We start from the raw sequence: 22174 nt of genomic DNA, 5'->3' as shown, positions 1-22174 counted from the left end.
TAATCGTATTTGATGCATGTCTATTTATGATGGTAGGGCCTTAGGCCTATTTTAGGTTATGATTATATGTATGATGAAAATATGCATGAAAAAAGTGTTAGTGATTGCAACTACTTAAGAATGATTAATATGAGCTATATGTCTAATAACTATAAACTGGATTGGGTTGTAAGTGCCCAAGGCGTTGTTGTGCCTTGTGTGTGCCACCCATTGGATTATTACTATGTTATCATGTGATTACTAGGTACATTTGAGGCTTAAATGATCTTGTACAAATTTGGGATTATTGGAAAAACAAAGGAAACTCTGGCGAATTTTCTGTAGAATTGGCAGATTTTAGGTGAACTTTGGAAGAGCATATCTCCCTCCATAGAGGTCCAATAGGGACGTACCATATGCCATTTTGAAGGTTGAGATGTCCTCTACGTTGTGTCAAAATTTGGGAAAAATCTGGGTTGGTACTCGACCTGGAAAAATTGGAGGAACGCAGACTGCTCATGTGCCCACTGCATCTGTGGCAGTTCTGGTCCAGTTTTGGGAAATTAATTCCCGCTTCGTTTCTCAGTAAAATTAAGCGTATGATCTATCAAATCGAAGATTGAGGTGTCTAGTTTATGGTGTAAACATTTGAGAGCAATTGAATGAGTGGATTGAGTACAGTAATTCGTGGAGTGAGAGAGGTTTAGAGCTGTTTTGGGGTTGGTTGGCTATTTTGCTTATCCAACTTCAAACGGCGATAACCAGAGCAAATGAGCTCCGAATCAAGCGTGTGATATCTTGTTGAAAAGGGAATTAAGTAAGACAAAGATATAATCTGAGAAGAAGGTTTTCTTGTGAGCGGTGTGTTCGCAGAAAATTTAGGAGTGAACCATGTTCGAATAGGTAAAAACGTAAAGTTTGGAAATGGGCTAAGTGAGTTTATGGGAACCCCTTAGTAACTTATAATAAGTATATTGTGATGTAAAAATAGATAAAACCAATATTCCGCAAGAGTTAACAGTTATAGTCACAGCTTTTAATTATTACGCGTTTTATTGTTTTAAGTGCTCGCGTAATAATCGGAAAAAGTTTATTCGTATTTTTATAAATGAATTGTTGTGATTGTAACTGCACTTAATATCATAATTAATGTTAACAATACCGGTACGTAACGGGCTGTTACATGGAGCTATATAAATTAAATTATTAACCCCAAATAATATTCATAAACAAAGAATTCATAATAAATTTAACTACATAAATTAATACAAAACAATTAAATAGGTTAGACCCAATTTAAGATTATGCTTTAAGTAAATTAAAAAATTTGCTAACCTAACATTTCTAAATCAACACTAACTAATATTCAAAAATGTATTAAAGCATAAATAGTAAATTAAACCTAAGGTTTTATGTGTTAATAAATTCACATAATTACCAACCTAAAGTTTCAAAAATCAAAATTAAAAAATATTTATACATTAATAAATTTTAAATAATTAATTAAAAAATTATATTATTTAGACATAACTATTTGTACGCAAAAACAATTAACACATTTATTGTCCTAAGGTTTCAAAGATCAAAATTAAAAAATATTTATAAATTATTAAAGTAAAAATTCATTGATATAAAATTTAAATTATTTAGACCTAACCATTCATGCATAAAATAAATTAACACATTTACTAACCGAAGGTTTCAAATACAAACATGAAATAATATTCAAAAAATATTAGAGCATAAATAAAAAATTAAATAAATTAGACCTAACCTTTTATGTGTTAATAAAAATTCACATAATTACCAACCTAAGGTTTCAAATATCGAAATTACAAAATATTTATAAATTATAAACGTTTAAAAATTAATTAAAAATTTAATTATGTAGACCTAACCATTCATTCATGCGTAAAATAAATTAACACATTTATTAACCTAACGTTTCAAATACCAACAGTAAATAGTATTCAAAAAATATTAGAGCATAAATAAAAATTAAATAAATTAGACCTAAGAATTCAAGCGAGAAATTAATTAACACATTTTACTAGCCTAAGGTTTCAAAAACCAAAATTAAATAACATAAAAAAATGTATTAAAGCATAAATAATAAATATTATTAATTATACCTAACCATTTATGCATGAAATAAAATTTCCACCTTTACTAACCTAAGGTTTCAAATATCAACATTAAATAATATAACACAACTAACCTAAAGTTTCAAGTATTAACATTAAATAATATAACAAATTTACTAACCTGATGTTTCAAGTATCAATATAAAAGAATATAACACATTTATAAAAGCATAATTAATAAATCAAATATATTATAAAAGCAACAAAAATAACTAACCTTGTAGAGTGAGAAACCACTTAGAGAGAGAGGGCCGGTATAGATTGAGAGGAAATGGTGGGGGAGGGGTGGGGACCGTGAAGTTTAAATAGAGAAACAGATGCACATAATTTGCTACCCTATGTAGCGAATTTGTGCATGGTTGACACGTGTCTGACATGCGCAGTGGAGCAGGTTATCGTTACCACATATTTCGCTACACAGTGTAGCGAAATATTGGTGGCTTGACATGTGTCCATCATGTTGACTGTGCAGTCTGACCATTTGTCCACGTATTTCGCTACATTGTGGATCGAATTACGTGGCCATTGGGGAGGTGACACATCAGCAGGTATAATTCGCTACATTGTGTAGTGAATTAGCCCGCGTGGCATTCTGGGGATTTTTACTGTACGCGTGGCATTCTGGTAAACAATATGATGAACAGTGGCAAAATGGTCACTGTTTCACCAAAATGACCCTGATATTGGAAAAAACTATTCAGCAAACTAAAACCATATTTTCCAATTTTATTTTACTCAAGGGTTGTTGTGGTAATTTAACCATATTTTTCCACCTATATTTTACCTTAAACCAAACATAGACATAGAAAACTAAAACCAATTTTTTCGATAATATTTCTGCATGCCAAACAACTTTTTTTAAACTTTCCTACTAAAATTACTTTCCCACCATATTCCTAGTAATTATATTTTCTTGGTAAAATAAATTTCTCATCTACCAAACGCCCCCTAAGAACCTTTTTTTTGGATAAATCTGTCTTTATGTGGTTAAATCATTGGATTTATTGCTATAAATATTTCAGAAATAAGCATCCAAGCAAAATGAGGGCTTGGCCCGGAGGGTCAGCCCATCCCGCATGCCAACACATTTTTTTTCTTATATTTACTATTAAAAAACTGTTCTTTGTGTGGTTAAGTGTTTGTTAGAGTATTAAACGTAATAACTCAAATATATGCCAACTCTTCATCTAATATATTTGTCACAAATACACACACTTCAGAAAATCGATTTAGAGGCAATTATAAAAAACATAAATAGAGAGTAATCTAGACACAATTATAAGAACCATTTTTTGTGGATAAATATAAAAACCTATTAGATGTTGATATAAAATGCTGACAGTGTGAGGTGGCAAAATGGGCTAGGCCCGGAGGGTCGACTCTCCCCGCCCGCCAATACATTTTGTTTTTATTTACGGTCTAACAAACCCATCTTTATGTGGCTAAGATCATTATATTTACTACTATAAATATTTCAGAAATAAGCATTTAAACAAAATGGGGGCTCGACCCGGAGGGTTGGCCCACCCCGCCTACAACATATTTTTTTCTTATATTTACTATCTAACAAACAGTCTTTATATGGCTAAGTGTTTGTTAGAGTATTAAATGTAATAACTCAAATATTATTCAATTCTTCATCTAATATATATGTCACAAATACACACACTTCAAAAAATCGATTTAGCGGCAACTATAGAATAGATAGTAATCTAGATTCAATTACCAATGTCACAAATTCTTGCAAAAAATAATAATTATTTATTCTTATTAATTACTCAATTAAAAGGAATGACCATTCAATATTTTGCAGTATATTATTATTTTAATGCTATTTATGATTAGTTATTTTCAACCAGTGAGTAGTTGGCTTTTCATATTTTTCACCAAATTATTGTTAGTAGATTTGAAGTATTATTGAGATTAAATATGATGCATTAGATATATGCTTAAATATATATTAATTTTGTGAATAATTATTTATACTTATGCAATTAAGCTAATGAATGGTCTTTTGATATTACCACATTCAACTTTCACTATAAAGTGTTGTTTAAATATTAAACGTACTAACTCAAATAATTTCCAACTCTTCATCTAATATATCACTTCAGAAAATTGATTTAGAGGCAACTATAAAAAAAAACAAATAAATAGTAATTTAGACGTAACTATAACAACCTTTTTGTGTGTGGATAAATATAGAAACTTATTACATGTTAATATAAAATGTTAATAGTTAGAGGTGGCAAAATGAGCTCGGCCGTAAGGCGGCCCACCCCACCAAAATAACATAAATAACACAAAATAGCAAGACAGTTCTTTTTATTTTAGATATTTCTCCAGTAAAAGATTTGTATTTTTTATTTTGTTCCTTCATGTTTATACCTCCGCCATTGTACCATTCAGGGCTTCATAGCATGATGAAGTTCTGGATTTCTTTTAGAGATTAACCAACCACGGCCGACAAAAATTTTGAATTTTTTCCCCGTGCATCGCATGAGTAATACACTAGTTATTTCTCTAAAAGAAGGTTGAACAAACACTTTAATATTTGTAATAGGTGGAGATGCAACTTTCTTTGGTTCTAGAGCTGAAACTACCAATTTGTATCTTTTGAATTTTTCCTCGTGCATCGCACGGATAATACACTAGTTATTTCTCTAAAAGAAGGTTGAACAAACACTTTAATATTTGTAATAGGTGGAGATGCAACTTTCTTTGGTTCTAGAGCTGAAACTACCAATATGTAGCTGCAATGTCTCAAAAAAAAGAAAGAAATAATTTACTATAGAAAGAAAATCCAAGAAAACAAAAAACATAATAAATTAGGGGAATGATATATTTACAACCTTTACAACCAACCTAATCACTATTGATTTCCGTCAATCTAACGGTTATCATTTATTGGAAATTGTTGGATCACATTTATTAATTAATTATTAATTCCAATAAATGATAACTATTAGATTGATGGAAATCAACGATGATTACGTTAGTTGTAAAGGTAGTAAACTTTTTTGATTGTAAGTATATCCTGCTCCACAAAATTAAAACAACAACTGCGAAATCAGTAGTAGATAACTGAAACATAATTAAATAAAACCAAAGGTATTCAATTGTGCAAGATCTAATACCCATGAGTTGGAGATATATAAGATAACTGAGTATGTAATATCTAGTAAATCATTTCATAAAATTCCACATCTCTTTTCTTGACCATCTAGAGAATTTTGCAAAATTTAATTAAAGCAATGAAGACTTTATTCACTGAATTGAACTCACTTTATTCACTTTATTCCACATCATTCTTCTTGATATCAGTTAAAACAACATCAATATTTTCATTATCAAAAGCAAAATAAACATGATACAGCAACAAGACACACATAATAAAAGTTACACTTCCATCAAAATGACAAAAATAAGAAAATATGCACTTAGTTACAACTAGTTTCTTGATGTTTTCAATAAATATCCTTTTTTACCTATATTGCACTTTTAATTTGATTCAAAACATTTTTAAATATGAACTACAGGAAGATAAGCACTATCACATAATTAACATGTATAAAACAAGAAGCAAGGAGAAATCAAGAATGAAAAGAACAAACTAAATAATTTAAAAGATATACAAACAAGGAAATAAAAAGAAATATTGTGTCAAAATCACAGGAGAACCAACATTCATAACATGAATCTACAAGATTGAAACTCTAAGATGACCGTATGCTTAAGTCTAGACCACCTAGTGAAATAAATCATGAAATAAAGTTGTGTCAAGCTCTAACCGAAACTATAACCGAACAAACCAAAACCAAAACCACAATTTGATGACAGCACCATTTGATAACAACACCATAACCTAAGAATTAAATCCCCAAAAAATTAAAAAAAATCAAAACCCTCAATTTTGATTAAATTAAAAGAAAAAGGGGGTATTGATACAAATATATAAAAGAAAAGGAACCTGATGATCAAATAATTCTGAGGCTTGACAAAATACATAAAAAGCATAAGTTCTAGTTGGGCCTAGTCTCCAACAAAGGAGCTTGGCCACGAGGCAAACCTGATCAATGGTGAAGAAAGAAGACAAGGTCAACGACAGGAAGGGAGTGAATGTTGCATGTGATGACAAGAAGGTAGAGGGGGAGTTCGACGAGGATGAGGGAGGCATGAAGGGTATTGGAAGAAAGATGGTGGAAAAGGAGGGTGGGTTTCCAGCGAAGTAGCATAGGGATATGTTGAGTAAAAGAGAATGATCAAATTTTGTTATCTTATTTTGTTAAGTTGTAACCCAACTCCCCCTAGGATTAGTTATCAATTCTGAACAAGAGAAATTAAGCCAATAGGATAGCCTTATCATATCTTGTGGACTCACCAAACAACAAATAAAGATAGGATATGTATATTATCATATGTTATACTCCATATCTTGTATACCAAACAGACCCTAAATGCATAAGGCTCTATATATTAAAAACAATCCCAATGAATGTTGAAGTAAGAAATAAAGAGTCTACCTCATCTATATAATGGGAAGAAATCAGAGAAAGAGGAGATTGATTGTTTTTGAATTCCTCTTCATGGAAGAGATGAACATTTCGCCTTAGTGAGAGAGAACTTTGTATTCCATTCTTATATAGGGTGAAGAACTGTTTGCAATCCTTTAGTGATATACATGGGAAGAACCTATTGTAATCTTACTTTATAGTGGAGATTTTCAGGAATATGTCTCACGATTTTTACTCATTGCATTAAGGGGGTTTTCTACACTAGTTATGATCCTGAGCAACTCGGGAAACTAACCATGGACTCAGTTGCTGATAGTCTTTTGAATAAAGAATTAAGGAGGAATAAACAAGAGGGACCAATCAATACGAAGCCAATTTTGTTGAGAACTGTAACAGCCCATTGTACACCATTGATTATGATATTAAGCGCAGTTACAATCACCGCAGTTTATTTAAAAATACAAGTAAGCTTTTTTCTTTTCATTACGTATACAATTTAAAACAATATAAAATGTAACGATACAAACTGTGATCGTAACTGGTTTCTAAACGCGAAATTAATATTACACTTGCTTAACTATCATACAATAGTTATTTTAAGTTGCTAAGAGGTTTCTATAAATCAACTTAGCCTAAAACTCACTTTAACAGTTTTCCTAACACTGAACATGCTTATGTTTTCTCAGTACTGGATATGACACAAGTTCAAATCTCATATATAAAATTGTATCAAATAAACGATAACACCTAATCAGTTGACGATCTTGTTCTCAGTTCAACCGATCGGACCAGCCAATCCGATCAAATTTTATTGAAATAGATTGAAGAAAATTATATTTGATACCTTTATTTTCAATTATATATTAAAACTAAGAAAATAAAAATATATTTTCAACAATAAGATTTGATTTAAAACTAAATATTTTCTTATATTTTATTGATTTCTGATTAATTTGTTTTATACTTTCACTCTTTCACATTAATTAATTACTGCTTAATAATTATTATTATTATTATTTTACTTTTCTCTAATTTTAACTCTATGCTATTTATCATTATTCTTACTTAAATTCTCTTTTATTTCACATCAAATGGTCTTCTCTTTTCGCGGATAAAAAATTGTATAAATTCTTAAGTTTTCCTTATGGAATAAATATATATTTTTGGTAGAAAAGTAAATATTTTTTAAAAATTATTTATTTTCCAATTTATTTTCTTATTCTCTTTACCTTTAAAAAAAATCACTCTCTCTTCCTTGTTATTTTCATATTTGATTTGAAAATATTATATTATTTTTACGAATGATTTCAATTGCATTCAAACTAGGTGTTTTTATTGAACTTCTTAATATGGTTATATTTACTACTAGAAAATGCTTTTTTTTCGACTGAAAAATTCCGTCGAAAATGATTAAAATTTCATCAAATATGATGTTTTCGATGGAAAATGAATGAAATTTTGTCGAAAAATCTTATCTCAATAAACGACGAAAAATAAATTCCGTAAAAAATTTTCGACGGAAAATGAATATAATTCCGTCAAAAAATCTTGTAATAATTTTTTACGAAAAACAAATTCCGTCAAAAATTTTCAACGAAAATTGAATGAAATTCTGTCGAAAAAATCTTTTAATAATTTTTGACCGAAAACAAATTTCGTCGCAAATTTTTGACGGAAAATTAATGAAATTCCGTCGAATTTTTTTTAATAATTTTCGACGGAAAATAAATTCCCACGAAATTTTTTGACCAAAAGTAATTACAATTTCGTCGAAAAATCTTTTAATAATTTTTGACAGAAAACAAATTTCGTCGAAATTTTTTGATGAAAAATGAATACAATTCCGTCGAAAAATCTTTTAATAATTTTCAAAGGAAAACAAATTCCGTCAAAAAATTTCGATGAAAAATGAATACAATTTCGTCGAAAAATCTTGTCTCAATTTTCGACGAAAATGTTTTTCCGTTGAATTTTTTTTTCTCTACAAAATTAATGCCAATTAATGTTGCACACCTGATAAACAAATATAATGAAAGTAACATATCACAATTATATGATCTTAATAAAATGACGTGTATAAAAGTCTCTGTCTTATACTAATCTAAAGAGACATACACGTACAAAAGTCTTTGTCATATACAAATCAAAAAAGACTTTTATATATATATATATATATATATATATATATATATATATATATATATATAATAAGGGAAAAACATCTATCCTTTTAAAGGATATAAACTTATATCATTTTAAATCCTAACCGTTGATTTCCGTCCATCAACGGTTATAATTTATTCGGTCAAACTTAATAGGCCAAATTTATTATTAATTAATTTATAATTTTGATCCAATAAATTATAACTGTTGATGGACGGAAATCAACGGTTAGGATCTAAAATGATATAAACTTAAATCCTTTAAAATGACAGATGTTATTCCCTATATATATATATATATATTTATATATATAAATGTCCAAGACACATACATAAACAAAAGTCCACGTCATCAGGTGATCAAAAGAGTCATATATCTATAAATGTCCAAGACATATACTTATCAAAAGTGACATACATATACAAAAGTCTTTATCATATACAAATCAAAAAGTCCTATATCTATAAATGTGCAAGACATATGCTAATTAAAAGGGACATACATATACAAATGTCCCTGCCATATACAAATCAAAAGAGTCTATGTACAATAGTCCATATCATATACATGCAACAAATATACAAAAGTCATGCTGGTGGATGATCTGCATGATCATGGATGACCACGGGGGGATAAATGATAAATTTTTTCAGCACATTGGGTCTAACGATAAGTTTAAAACAACGGGGGGTCAAATGATAAATCACAATGGGTGAAAATGAAGTTTTCCCTATTTTCTAACATACTCTCTCTGTTACCTCCACCGTTCTAATCCCTATTCACCTCCAAACTATCGGTCACTCTCTCTTCTCTTTTCTTTCCACCGAACCAACATTGAAGGGGCAAGATGAGCTTGTCCATTGACCTATGTAATATCCTTGTCTCGGGCCGGTTCAATTAACATACATATAATATGTAAACATGCATCAGCGATAGTCTTACTTAATCTTTTAACTCGATTAGCGGAAATACAAGCCAAATTTTTATTTCTTTTCTTTCCCTTTAATTCACATGATTTATTGCAACTCATACATATTTTCTTACTTGTTCATAACATACTTCTTTCTTTCCTTTCATTCTCTAATACATCCGTGATGAATGACCATAGTCAACGATCACATACCATCAGGATATAACCACAAGTGTCATTCCAGACCGAGTATTAAACCATGACAGAGTTCCATTTGTTTCTCAGATAAACGAGGATATAATCTCACTCTCATAACATCCTGATAAGCACATGCATCATAATATATCAAATATACAATTTCACATATAAGGCCCAAAGAAGGATTTATTCATTTTTCTTTTTATATAACTCAACCAAATGTTTAAACATCTAATCATATAGTATTTAGACCGTATAAGTGCTCACTAGCACAAACAGTCACTCTTAAAACATACTTCCTTTGTAAATGGCTAAGATGCATATAAAGGGAACCATGCCAATTTCATGATTCCAATGCTTTAGTCCATAAAATTCAAACTTATCATACACATATAATTACCATTTTTACATCACATTTCCAAGTCCATTTCGAAATGTCTAGTGTAGGTTTTCTACAAGTTCCAACTTGTTTTTCATTCATACCAACATACATTTTCACCTACACCCATCAAAAATCAAATGATAGACATGATTTTTTTATCAAGCATTTCCTCGAACACCTTAACCTACCACTTCGATATTCTTGGGAAGACTTCAATTTCAACAAATATGCCCTCCAATACTACGAGTTATTGTTAATGCTAAACAAAAAAAGTGTTTAATTAGAAAATAATAAATATAATATAATCAGTGATATTTAATTACGAATATAAATATGAATATAATTCATAATTTGATTTATTTTTATACGAATTTTTCGACGGAGTTCGTTTTTCGTCGAAAATTTTCAACGGAATCATATTTCCGTCGAAAAATTCATAAAAATAATTTGTTTTGTTATTTATTTAAGAATATGCGTTTTCGACGGAATTCATTTTTCGTCGAAAATTTTCCACAAATATGAATTCCGTCGAAAAATTCATAAACATATTTCTTTTTTGATTTATTTTTTAGTATTGGTTTTCGACGGAATATGAATTTCGTCGAAATATTCATAAACATATTTCTTTTTTGATTTATTTTTTATAAGGGTTTTCGACGCAATCTAAATTTCATCAAAAAATTCATAAACATAATTCCTTTTTTATTTATTTTTGTAATGGTTTTCGACGGAATTCATTTTCGGTCGAAAATCTTCGACGAAATATGATTTCCGTCAAAAAATTCATAAACATATTTCTTTTTTTATTTATTTTTTATATCGGTTTTCAACGGAATCTGAATTCCGTCGAAAAATTCATAAATAATAATTCCTTTTTTTGTAATGATTTACGACGGAATTCATTTTTCGTTGAAAATCTTCGACGGAATATGAATTCCGTCGATAAATTCATAAACATATTTTATTTTTGATTTATTTTTTATAGGAGTTTTCGACGGAATTTGATTTCTGTCGAAAAATTCATAAAAATAATTTCTATTATCGTATATTTTTTTAAAAAATTTGACGGAAATTCATTTTTCGTCTAAAATATTTGACGGAAAATGATTTTCGTCAATAAGTTTTGACGGAATAATATTTTCGTCGAAATTTCTGTCTTTAATTTTGATAGAAAACTTTCCGTCAAAAATTTTGCTTTTCCTAGTAGTGTTTAGTGTTGATTGAATTTAAATTTCACAATTTTTTAATTTATTATGAATTTTTTTACAAAAAATTTATATACAAGTCAAATCTATATATCCTTTTGTGCATGTAAGGTAAAATTGTGAAAGAAGAAAAAATAGTAGGGGTAAAAAGAAAAGGAAAAAATTAGTGTTATGAAAGAGAACACCAAATTATTAGATGATTCTAGAACATATTAAATATTTCCATTATCGTGGGCTCGTGGCTGAATCAAGTCAATCAACCTTGATGTCACTCTTGATGTCATAGGGAATTGAGTTTTGAACTTTGAGGTTCCTATGTGACTCCTAATTAGAGATGCAAAAAGCATCACTTTTGCCATGTGATACCAAGATTACGTTCTCAATTTTTATTTTTAAATGAAAGTTTTGCTGACAAAATGTATTCAGCACATGCTCAATCATCACGAACCACATGGCAGACACAAACACAGGAGAATAAGTAAATGGGATTAGTTAGTTGAAATCAAAATTATCAAGTTCAAATTTATATACACGCAATTGGAAGAATCATTGAAGGGTTAAAAATTTTAAAAATTTACTACGGCAATGGATTTTTATTATGTATTTTCGGAGATATGTGGTAAAAATATAAAAATTATTTTTTTTCTCTTCAAATCAACAAAAAATTTCTGAGAAGAGAAAAAAAAATTGTAACTTTAATATTTTGACTGTGCATACCAAAAATACATAATGAAAATCGATTGCTACAAAAAAATTTCTTCTATTAAAAGAAGTACATTTCCCATCATTGAATAAGATAACAAAAGTCTCAAAAACAGGAGGATATCTTTGGTATTACATATGTATCGAAAACTCGGTGTATCTTTCACTTATTTTGTGACACGTGTCTTACTTTATATCAAATTATTCTCTCTCCTAATTTAGAAATAAATTATTTATTATTGATTTGACAAAAGTAAGACACATGTCACAATATAAATAGAAGATGCACCGAATTTACGGTGCATCTGAACACCAAAGAAATTTTCCAAAAACAGCTCCACAGTCATCACTCATCACCCCACTATGTTTGTTAAATTATCCACGCATTAGACATACCTAAACAACAAACAAAAAAGTCCAAAATAATTCACTCAAAATCATCCTATAAAAAAAAAATCATTGAGAATCTACATAGAGTTAATTTAATAGTACCGTTAATACATTATCAATCTGTCTAACGTATATTAAGATATAAAAGCTAAACATGTAACGACAATAATGATGAAGTTCCGCAACAAATTATTCATCACATTATTAATTCATGAACGACCGCCTTTTCAAATTTATTATTAAACGAGTTTTAATATACGTGTCAATTATTTGGGTTCGTGTATGTTTTATATATATAATTAAGTTGAAATTTCACAGAAATTATGTTATACATAAATTATTTTTATAATCAACGGTTAGGTGGTGGTGTTACTGTTTGATTTGGAAGCTAATCACAGATCAATTAGTCATTTGGATAGGCTTTTTTTTATCAAGAAGTAATTTTTTTAAAGTAAATTTTTTTTTATATTATATGCATTTGGATGTAATTTCTAGAAAAATAAAAAATTAAAAACATTTTATAAAAAAAAACCAAAAGTCAAAAATTAAATATTTATCCAAAAATTTAATTTTGTCACAATTCCATCCACCACCACTATTGTCATTATAAGTCCTTTTTAATATTTATATATATAAAGTGCATATTAATTTTAATATCTAAATTATTATTTTATTTAAAAATAATTTATATATATTCCATACAAAAATAAAATAGTATGTAATTTTTTCCTAAAAAAAAGAACTCTTAATATTCCTAAAAATATAATATAAAACCCAGATAATAAGTCTTGAGCGTAGTGAAAGTTTTAAAGCACCATGTTTCGTTTTTTATACATCATTTTAATTAATTATTTTTTATAATAAGAATCTCCATAAATTCATTATTTTTGTTTAAACCTTCAATGAGTGTTATAGGTATAAATAAATATGAATCATTGAACCTACTAGCAAAAATATTTATTGTTTTAAATAATACAACTTTATGTCATTTTAGATCCTAACTATTAATTTTTGTCAATTAATGATTATAATTTATTAAGTCAAATTTATTAATTAATTTGTGATTCGTAATAAATTATAACCGTTAATTGATAAAGATCAACAATTAAAATTTAAAATGACATAAAATTATATCTTTAAAATTAGAAACACTTTTTACTTATAAAAATAGCAAGCTCGGAAGAAGGTGTATTCAAACTCGATTATTTTACTTTAAAGAAAGGCATAATATGTTATAAAAAAAAAAAAAAAAAAAAAGGCATAATAAAATTAAGAAAAAAGAAAAAGGTAACTTTCCTTTTAAAATATAGAAACAAAAGAGGTGGGCCTGTAAACTGTTGGCGACAACTGTATAGCACCGAGAAGCCTAATAAAGACACTCTGTCCAACTACCAAAGGGGCAGGCGGGACTGACCGGAAACCTCAGACTGGACTTGCAAATAAATTTGGCTAAAGTTTTCATAAAACTTATTCAATTAAGTAGGTTGTAAAGTCTACAATTTTAACAAAACAAATTAAGTCAACAAATTAATTAATTAAATTGTTGACTATTTAGATATATAATTAAATTAATATAATTATTATATTATTTATTAGCTATATATTAATATAATATATACACGATGGATATAATAATTTCATTAAATGTTATTTTATTTAAAAACTAAAAATTAAAAAATTAAAATTGTTTAAAGGTGTTCTTGTAATATAGATTTTCAAGTAATTAGTTTTAAGGTTAAGTTCATATTTTCACCAAAAAAGTTAGGCCAAATTTTTATTTTTATTTTTTTGAAAAGTAATCAAAATCTTCATTTGCTTATCATGCGTTAGTCATTTGATCATAATCTTTGCTTGAGTCACTGAAATTATCATGCGTACGTTAGTCATTTGATCATAATCTTCATTCTCATATTCTTAGTTTTCTTAAAGCTCAAGGGCATATTTGCGCTGATTGAGAACAATGCCTTTACTGGATCGAGAAATCTCAAGGCCAAGGAAATACCTTTAGGTAGTGTTTGGTTGAAGGTTTATTTTGGGATTGATGAGAAAGTGTAAGTGGATATTGGAAAATATCACGTTTGGTTCAGGTTTTTTCAAGAAATACTAGGCAAATAGGATAGATGGGAAAATGACTTTTGTGTTGATTTTTGGATGAAATTCACTGTTACAGAATACCACTTGAGATGTGGTATTTTGAGATAACTGAGGAAGTGAAAAAACAGGTGCAAAGTTTCTCCCGAACATAGATTTTGCATATTTAAATAAATTTCTCTGGTAATATTTGGGTAAACCAAACAACTTTTTTTATATTTTCCTACCAAATTCACTTTTCAATCATTTCCCTATCAATTACATTTCCCTAGTAAAAAAAAATTTCTCCCGAACCAAACACTACCTAAGGAACCAAGGTTTTTGATTCTGAATTGTTTATCCAGAAAAGACTTCACACGATGAATTTCAGCCATATTGTTACCAGTTAACACAACATCATCAACGTATATGAGCAAGGCAGTAAAATGAGGGCCAACCTTAAGTGTGAAAAGGGAATGATCAGCAAAGGATTGAATGTATCCTAAAGAAGACAAGGCAGTAGTCAGCTTGGAGTGACATTGGCGACTAGCCTGTTTGAGGCCATAAAGGGACTTAAACAGCTTACACACTTGATTGGGATTGCTGGTAGGAGTGCCTGGTGGAAGAACCATGTAAACCTCCTCGTCTAAGTCTCCATAGAGGAAGGCATTATTGACATCCAATTGTTCAAGATGCCAATTATTTGCAGCAGCAATAGCCAGGAGTGTTCGAACAGTTGTAAGCTTGGCTACTGATGAGAATGTATCGAAGTAGTCTATTCCTTCAACTTGGGTGTAGCCCTTTGCAACAAGTCGGGCTTTATGCCTCTCAATCGATCCATCAGCAAGGTATTTGGTTTTGTACACCCATTTACAGCCAATGGGTGTTTTCCCAGGTGGTAAATCCACCAGCTTCCAGTCTGGTTTAGAGCAAGAGCCTGTAACTCAGTCTGCATGGCATCTTGCCAGCAATGGTGCTTGATGGCTTCTTTATATGACTTGGATTCTGTTTGCATAGAGACATTGGAACAAAAGTTGTGGAACCTAGGGGAGCAATGTTGATATGAAATAACATCATGTAATGGGTATTTAATGGAAGGGTAATTGGTTTGGATTGCATTGCAGTGAAAGTTCTGGAGTTAGGAGGGTGGGTTTCTGGTTCTATCAGAACGTCTAGGCTATATAGGGTTAGCAGCAGTGGTATGAGGGTGGGTTAAAGGTGGAGGAATTGGATCAGGATGACAATTGTTATGTATAGGTGGTAAAGAAAAGTCAAGAGATGGTAAGGGTTGAGGTGAAACAGATGGCTGTGTGAGGGAATGGTGTGATAATGGTGTGGATGAGTTAAAAGAGCTAAATGGAAAAATGGACTCATAGAGGACAGTATCTCGTGATATGAATATCTGTTTAGAGGGTAGGTCATAAAGGATATGCCCTTTGGTAGTTTGTGATTGTCCTAAATAAACATATTTGCGAGCTCTAGGAGATAGCTTATGTCTATGAGTAAGGGTAAATGCATAGGCAAGGCAACCAAAAATTGTAAGGTTGGGCAGTATGGGTGGTTTGGAGTACAGAATTTCATATGGTGATTTGTATTGGAGTAGTGGAGTGGGTAAGTTATTAATGATCAACACTGCTTGTGAGACTGCATAGTTCCAAAGTGAATGAGGTATGGATGCCTGAAAAGCAATGGCTCTTGTCACATTCATAATGTGCTGGTGTTTCCTTTCCACCAAGCCATTTTGCTGTGGTGTTTCCACACAGCTTGTTTGGTGAACAATTTCCTTTTGAGAGTAAAATTCTGGCATGAGGAACTCCTTCCCATTGTCTGTTCGAATGCATTTTAATGATACATCGAATTGGTTTTCAATGAGTTTAACAAAATTTTGTAGAAGCTGTCGTGTCTCACTTTTATACACCATGAAAACAACCCAAGTGAATCTAAAAAATCATCAACCAAAGTCAAAAAGTATCTATATCCATTAATAGCTGGAACCGAAAATGGTCCCCAAATGTCAACATGTAGTCTTTCAAAGATTTTATTAACAGAAGAGCTACTGACAGGAAAAGGTAATCTCCTTTGCCTAGCAAAGTGACAAATATCATATGGCTTTACAAGGGAATTTGGTATGGAAGAAAACTGAGAAGCAACATGCTTCAATATATTCTCTGAGACATGGCCCAATCGGAGGTGCCACAGTCAGGAATCATTTTTTTTATTACAGTGAAAGCATTTATGAAAAGTTTGAGAAGTTGAGGTGGGTTGTGTAGATGTAGTGCTCATGACAAACAGTTCTCCCTTTCTTCAAGCTGTACCAATCGTCTTCAAATTGGTTTTCTGCTTGATTGAACAATGTGATGCATAAAAAACCAAGAAACAGTTAGCACTTTCAAGCAATCTTGTGACAGATATAAGATTTACCTTGAATGTTGGTATGTATAACACATTCTTTAAGCTAAGAGTAGGAGAAATATCCACAATACCAGCATGTGAAGTAATGACAGAAGATCCATCAGGCAAGAAAACAGAAACTGGTGTGATCTTGCGTATGGATTTAAACATGGATTGCATATGAGATATGTGGTATGTGGCTCCTGTATCTAGGAGCCACTGTATTGAAAATTTACCTGTCATAGGAAGGTTCTCATTTAGTTGGACTGTACGTGCCATATTGGTCGAATGAGTGGAATTGTTGTGCTACATATAAGCCATAAATTCTTCATATTTCTCCTGTGAAATGGACACTTGTGGAGTTGGTGCATTATGATCTCCAATTACAGTGTTTGTGTTGTGGTCAGTTTGAGTGGCATTGCTTGAACTTTGAAAATTCTTTGATCTGTAACCTTGAGGAAAGCCATGCTTGAAATATCATGTATCTATCGTGTGATTTGTCTTCTTGCAATTGGTGCAGTATTTGTTACTGGTATTGGAGCCTCGTCCACCAGTGAATCTTCCTCCTCTTCCTCTATATGAAGAAGCATGACCACGTGGACCTTCTGATGAGCTAGCAAAAACCTTTGTCTCATTTATACTGTTACCATGTGTATCTGCTCGTAATTGCCTTTCTTGTTGTTGAACGAGAGAAAATGCTATGTTTATGCTTGGAAGTGGAGACATAAGCATAATTTGTGAACGGACTTGTGCAAAATTTTCATTGAGACCTCTTAAAAGCCTTATGACTTGATCTGTTTCCCTGTGTTCTCGTGTTTGAGCCAAAGTTCCACATGTGCATGGTGGAAATGGTCTGAGGTTACCAAATTCATCCCAAAGTCCTTTTAGAATTGTAAAATAGTCAGAGACTGATTTATCACCTTGGTTAGTGTGAAAAAGATCTTCTTGCAAGTTTGCAATACGAAAGGTGTCAGATTGGGAAAAACGATCCCTCAGATCGTTCCATACATCATATGCTTTATCAATCCAGAGGATGGATTGCACAACGGACTCAACAATGGACTTGTGGAGCCAGGAGAGAACCATTGTGTTGCACATTTCCTAAGCAGGAAAGATCACAACGTCTTATGCAGGAGCAGTAATCGTGCCATTAACGAACACAAGTTTGTTTTTCGAGATCAATGTCACTTTCATGGCTCTTGACTAGGCATGGTAGTTCTTTCCATTCATCAATGGAGAAACAAGAATCAAGGATGGTGATTCGTTGGGATGAAGATAGTATGGATCTGATAACTGGTTCTGGTTCTGTTCTGCCATGGTTGACAGCAAAATCAAAAGAAAGAAATTGATCGAAAAAGAAGAAGGAAGATGAACAAGAAATTGCAGAACGTGGTAGAAGGCCTAGAGGCATTAGAGCTCTGATACCATCTTAGTTTTCTTGGAATTCATTGTATTGTAAAATCTGAGTTTACATCAAAGCATTTCCGCCTTATATATGACAGTGGAAAGCTGAAGGAAAGAATAACGAATTCTAACTATCAACAAACTTTGAGCGCCAAAAGTAGTTACAAATTATAACTAATATTAACAGCAAATCTAACAGCTCAGCTTCTTTACTCCACGTCAGCTTTGGCATCCACGTCAGCTTTAGTATCTGCATTAGGATATATCAACACATATGCCAATTTCTATCAAATTTTAGACAAAGTCAGGACCATTTCACACATGTTGAAAAGTTTGATGATCATCTTGCATGTTTTTAAAGTTCAGAATCAAACTATATATATACCGTGTTAAATTAAAGGATGTGACTTAGACTTTTTCTTTTTCAAATTAACATACTATATTAATTTATAATAAATTATGTAAATATTTTAAATTCTTAAATATATATCTAAATAATAACAACATAAGCTAGTATAATAAGCTAAACATTTTTTTTAAAGAATAAAATTTAACTCTTAATTAATAAATATTTTTAAAAATTCAAGCTTAATTTATTGTCATCGCAAATAATAGGTGGTGGTTCATACATAACAACATTTAATGAAATAAATTTGAACATATATACATAAAGTGATAAGATATTATACTTACATTTTTTTCATGCATATTTTATCTACTTCTATTCAATATCATTTGGTCACAATCTCAACTATCAATGGGAGGATAGGAAAAGGTAAAAATTGATTGAGATTGTAATATAAAAATATTAAAGATAAATAGATAAAATAGACAAAAAAAAATAAATAAACATAATATCATATTCCATAAATAATTAACTCAACCTAAACTGTTTGCTGTGCTGTACAAAGACAGCCTTGAAATCCTCGAAAATAAAACGTTGGGGCAGCCTGCCCGTTAAAAAAACATAATCCCTACGCTTTTCCATTAAAATGAAAATAAAAATCAATCTCTTGCAGCATCTATATAAAATCGCCTATGACCACACTTTATTTTCACACACTACCAAGCCCTCTAATCCCAAGTTTCTTTTCTCAGAGGAAAAAATTTTCCGGGAAAATTATTCAGAAATGGAGGCATTGAAGATGAAGTTTTTCTTCGCTATGGTGGTGGCCATGTTGATGATGGCAGCATCAGGTGTGTCAGCTGCGGAGGCACCATCTCCAAGTCCCACATCGGATGCTACCACCTTGTTCGTTCCAACATTGGTTGCTTCGTTTGTTGCTCTTGCATTTGGGCTTCTCTTTTGAATTTTATGAAACAATATTGAAACAACATGCTTATCCTAATTATATGAAATATGTGTAGGGGTTAATGTTTATTATGATTCATATTGTTTATTCTGTAACACATTCATTCCTCACTGTACTTTTTATATGTTTATATGGGTTTCGAATTCGATGATGTAATAATATTGGGATTTATTTGTTTTCATGAATTCTTTCATGCACTTTTCTTTGGTTACATAAAGTATTCTCTTCTTCCTTTTTATGAAATTTAGGAGGCTTATTTCAATTTCATAATGACCATTGAAAACGTTTCTTGATTAGATGTAGAAGAAACTATATGATTGCATTTGAAAATTAACAAATCTTCCAAAAGGGAAAAAAAAATAAAGAACAAAATATGTATTGGAAGCATGCAACATAAATATTTTTGTTATTTGTTTGGTTTCTTGAATTCATTCTTGTCATTTTCTTTGGGTTTTTTCCCCGTTATTCTTCTTGTTTTTCAGGTTTAATAAGCGGATTTCAATTTTCCAACCAATTATTGAAAGAGTTTCCTACTTAGCTGAAAGAAAATATAGATTTTGAAGGAACTATTTAACTCCCTTCTACCTTTTATGTTCAAGCTACCATTCAGACCATTTCTTCCTGTGTTTCTTTTTGCACGTTAAAAATCAGAAAGTTTTTTTAAACAAAAAAATAAAATTTGAAAAGGAACTTTTATTAATGTACAAAGGGTTCTTTCATTAATGAGGAACTTAATTTGTTGTACAGTGGTAAAAAAAAATTTTTTTTTTCTAATTCTATATTAATAGAGGGTCCAATTAGAAATGTAAATGTGTGACATGAGGACCTATAGTTTCATGTGCATTAGGCCTGATCTAATCTAATATTTAAGTAAAATAGCATAGGCTTAGTCCTTAAAAGAATTATTTAAAAAATAAGTAATAGGGGACTTATATCATATGATATTATCTAGTTTTAATTATTGTTTTTAATTCTTAATAAGTTTAAAATATTTTATAGACTTAAATCACTAAAGGATTCAAGTACACGGCCAATGTGGCAAATATTTAATGTGCGCACAAAAAATTCAGTAGGACAAGCTAATAAAAAAATTGCATTTTCTGAAAAGTTTGTACGAAAGAAAGTAAAAATAAAATTTTTGATCTAAATGTCATCACCTGAATGGGAGGCTCACGTAAATGTCCTCTCAATGTGGAGGCCTACGACTGTACCATGGGTACTATGAAAATGCATAGTTAAAATTATTACAAGAAAATTAATTTTTTGTGATGACAATAGTTGTCATTAAAAATAATAAAAATCGTCACTAAAATATATTTGTGATGATATTTTAATTCGTTAACAGTCGTCACTGATATTTACATCACTATTAAATTAGTGATGATATTTTGAAACGACACTAAATATCTATAATTAATAATGACAAAATTAAATTGTCACAAATATATTTAATATTAATGATGATTTAATCGTCAAATTATACTAGTTACAGTGACAAATGAATTGTCACACTTATTCAAATAATAAGGATTGATTTTTTTTTTGCACTATTATAATTTATTTGTAATGACTAATACATTATATCACCAAACATTATTTGTAATTATGACAAATATTTTACCATAAATTAAACTTGTAGTATAACATTAATGTAATCATAATTATTTTCCTTTTTTAAATAAATAAATACATATTAAAATTTTATAGACCTTTAAATGATTAAAATAAACTATTGATCAAACATTCATTTACAATAATAAAAATAACAAAATATCCAATTCAAAATATTTATAAATCAATGTACTACGAAGTGTTTCAGAATTTTTATATTAAAAAGAAACTAAATGTCCAAAATAGTAATGAAACAATTGAAACTTCAAGGATTTTGATCTAGCAAATAAAAAAATTTAATGTTAATAAAATCAAAGTAACCAGTAACTTTCAAAAAATATAACTTAGCAATAACATGTCATAATAAAGATACTAAGAAAAGTTTACCAAAAAAAAATACTAAGAAAAAAATTAAATTAACAAAAAAAAAAAATTTACATTATTACTAGGACCACATAAGGCATTAGTTATTCCATTGAAGAAAATCCTCCTAATATGGCAGCCATTTGACGTTTTATCTCTTTCTCAAGGTCTTGCTTCATTTACTCCTGTTGGTTTTCAAAAGCAGCACATTGAATATCAATCATTTCACGTTGACACAACAAATCAAATTGAAGTTGGATGTTAGCCTCTTCCTAGTTTTTTTTATAATCTCATTTAACTTTTGCACTTCCAATTCTAAATCATTTGCTCGCTTTTATTTTTTTTTATAGACATTTGCTCGCTTTTATGTAGCCTCAACTTGACTTTAAATAAGTTGTTTATGTGTAAACTTTTTTGTTACTGCTTGTTGCCTTG

At 30.1% G+C, this 22174-nt stretch overlaps 1 protein-coding gene across 1 annotated transcript; it reads left to right on the top strand.

The window, feature by feature from the left end:
* Positions 1-19582: 19582 nt before the first annotated feature.
* Positions 19583-19762, top strand: LOC133296052 (arabinogalactan protein 21-like). Its single transcript, XM_061495007.1, has one exon. It carries the CDS (start codon positions 19583-19585, stop codon positions 19760-19762), a length of 180 nt encoding a protein of 59 aa, XP_061350991.1.
* The last annotated feature ends 2412 nt before the right edge of the window (positions 19763-22174 follow it).

The sequence above is a fragment of the Gastrolobium bilobum genome, unplaced genomic scaffold (genome assembly GCF_033153095.1).
Source record: "Gastrolobium bilobum isolate Gb01-03AN ecotype WA unplaced genomic scaffold, APGP_CSIRO_Gbil_v1 utg33257, whole genome shotgun sequence".
In the NCBI taxonomy this organism is placed as follows: Eukaryota; Viridiplantae; Streptophyta; class Magnoliopsida; order Fabales; family Fabaceae; genus Gastrolobium; species Gastrolobium bilobum.
This window is presented reverse-complemented; position numbering and strand designations above follow the sequence as displayed.

Bases quoted from the DNA above. Each gene is read 5' to 3' on its own strand.
- LOC133296052 (XM_061495007.1), top strand. From the start codon at position 19,583: ATGGAGGCATTGAAGATGAAGTTTTTCTTCGCTATGGTGGTGGCCATG.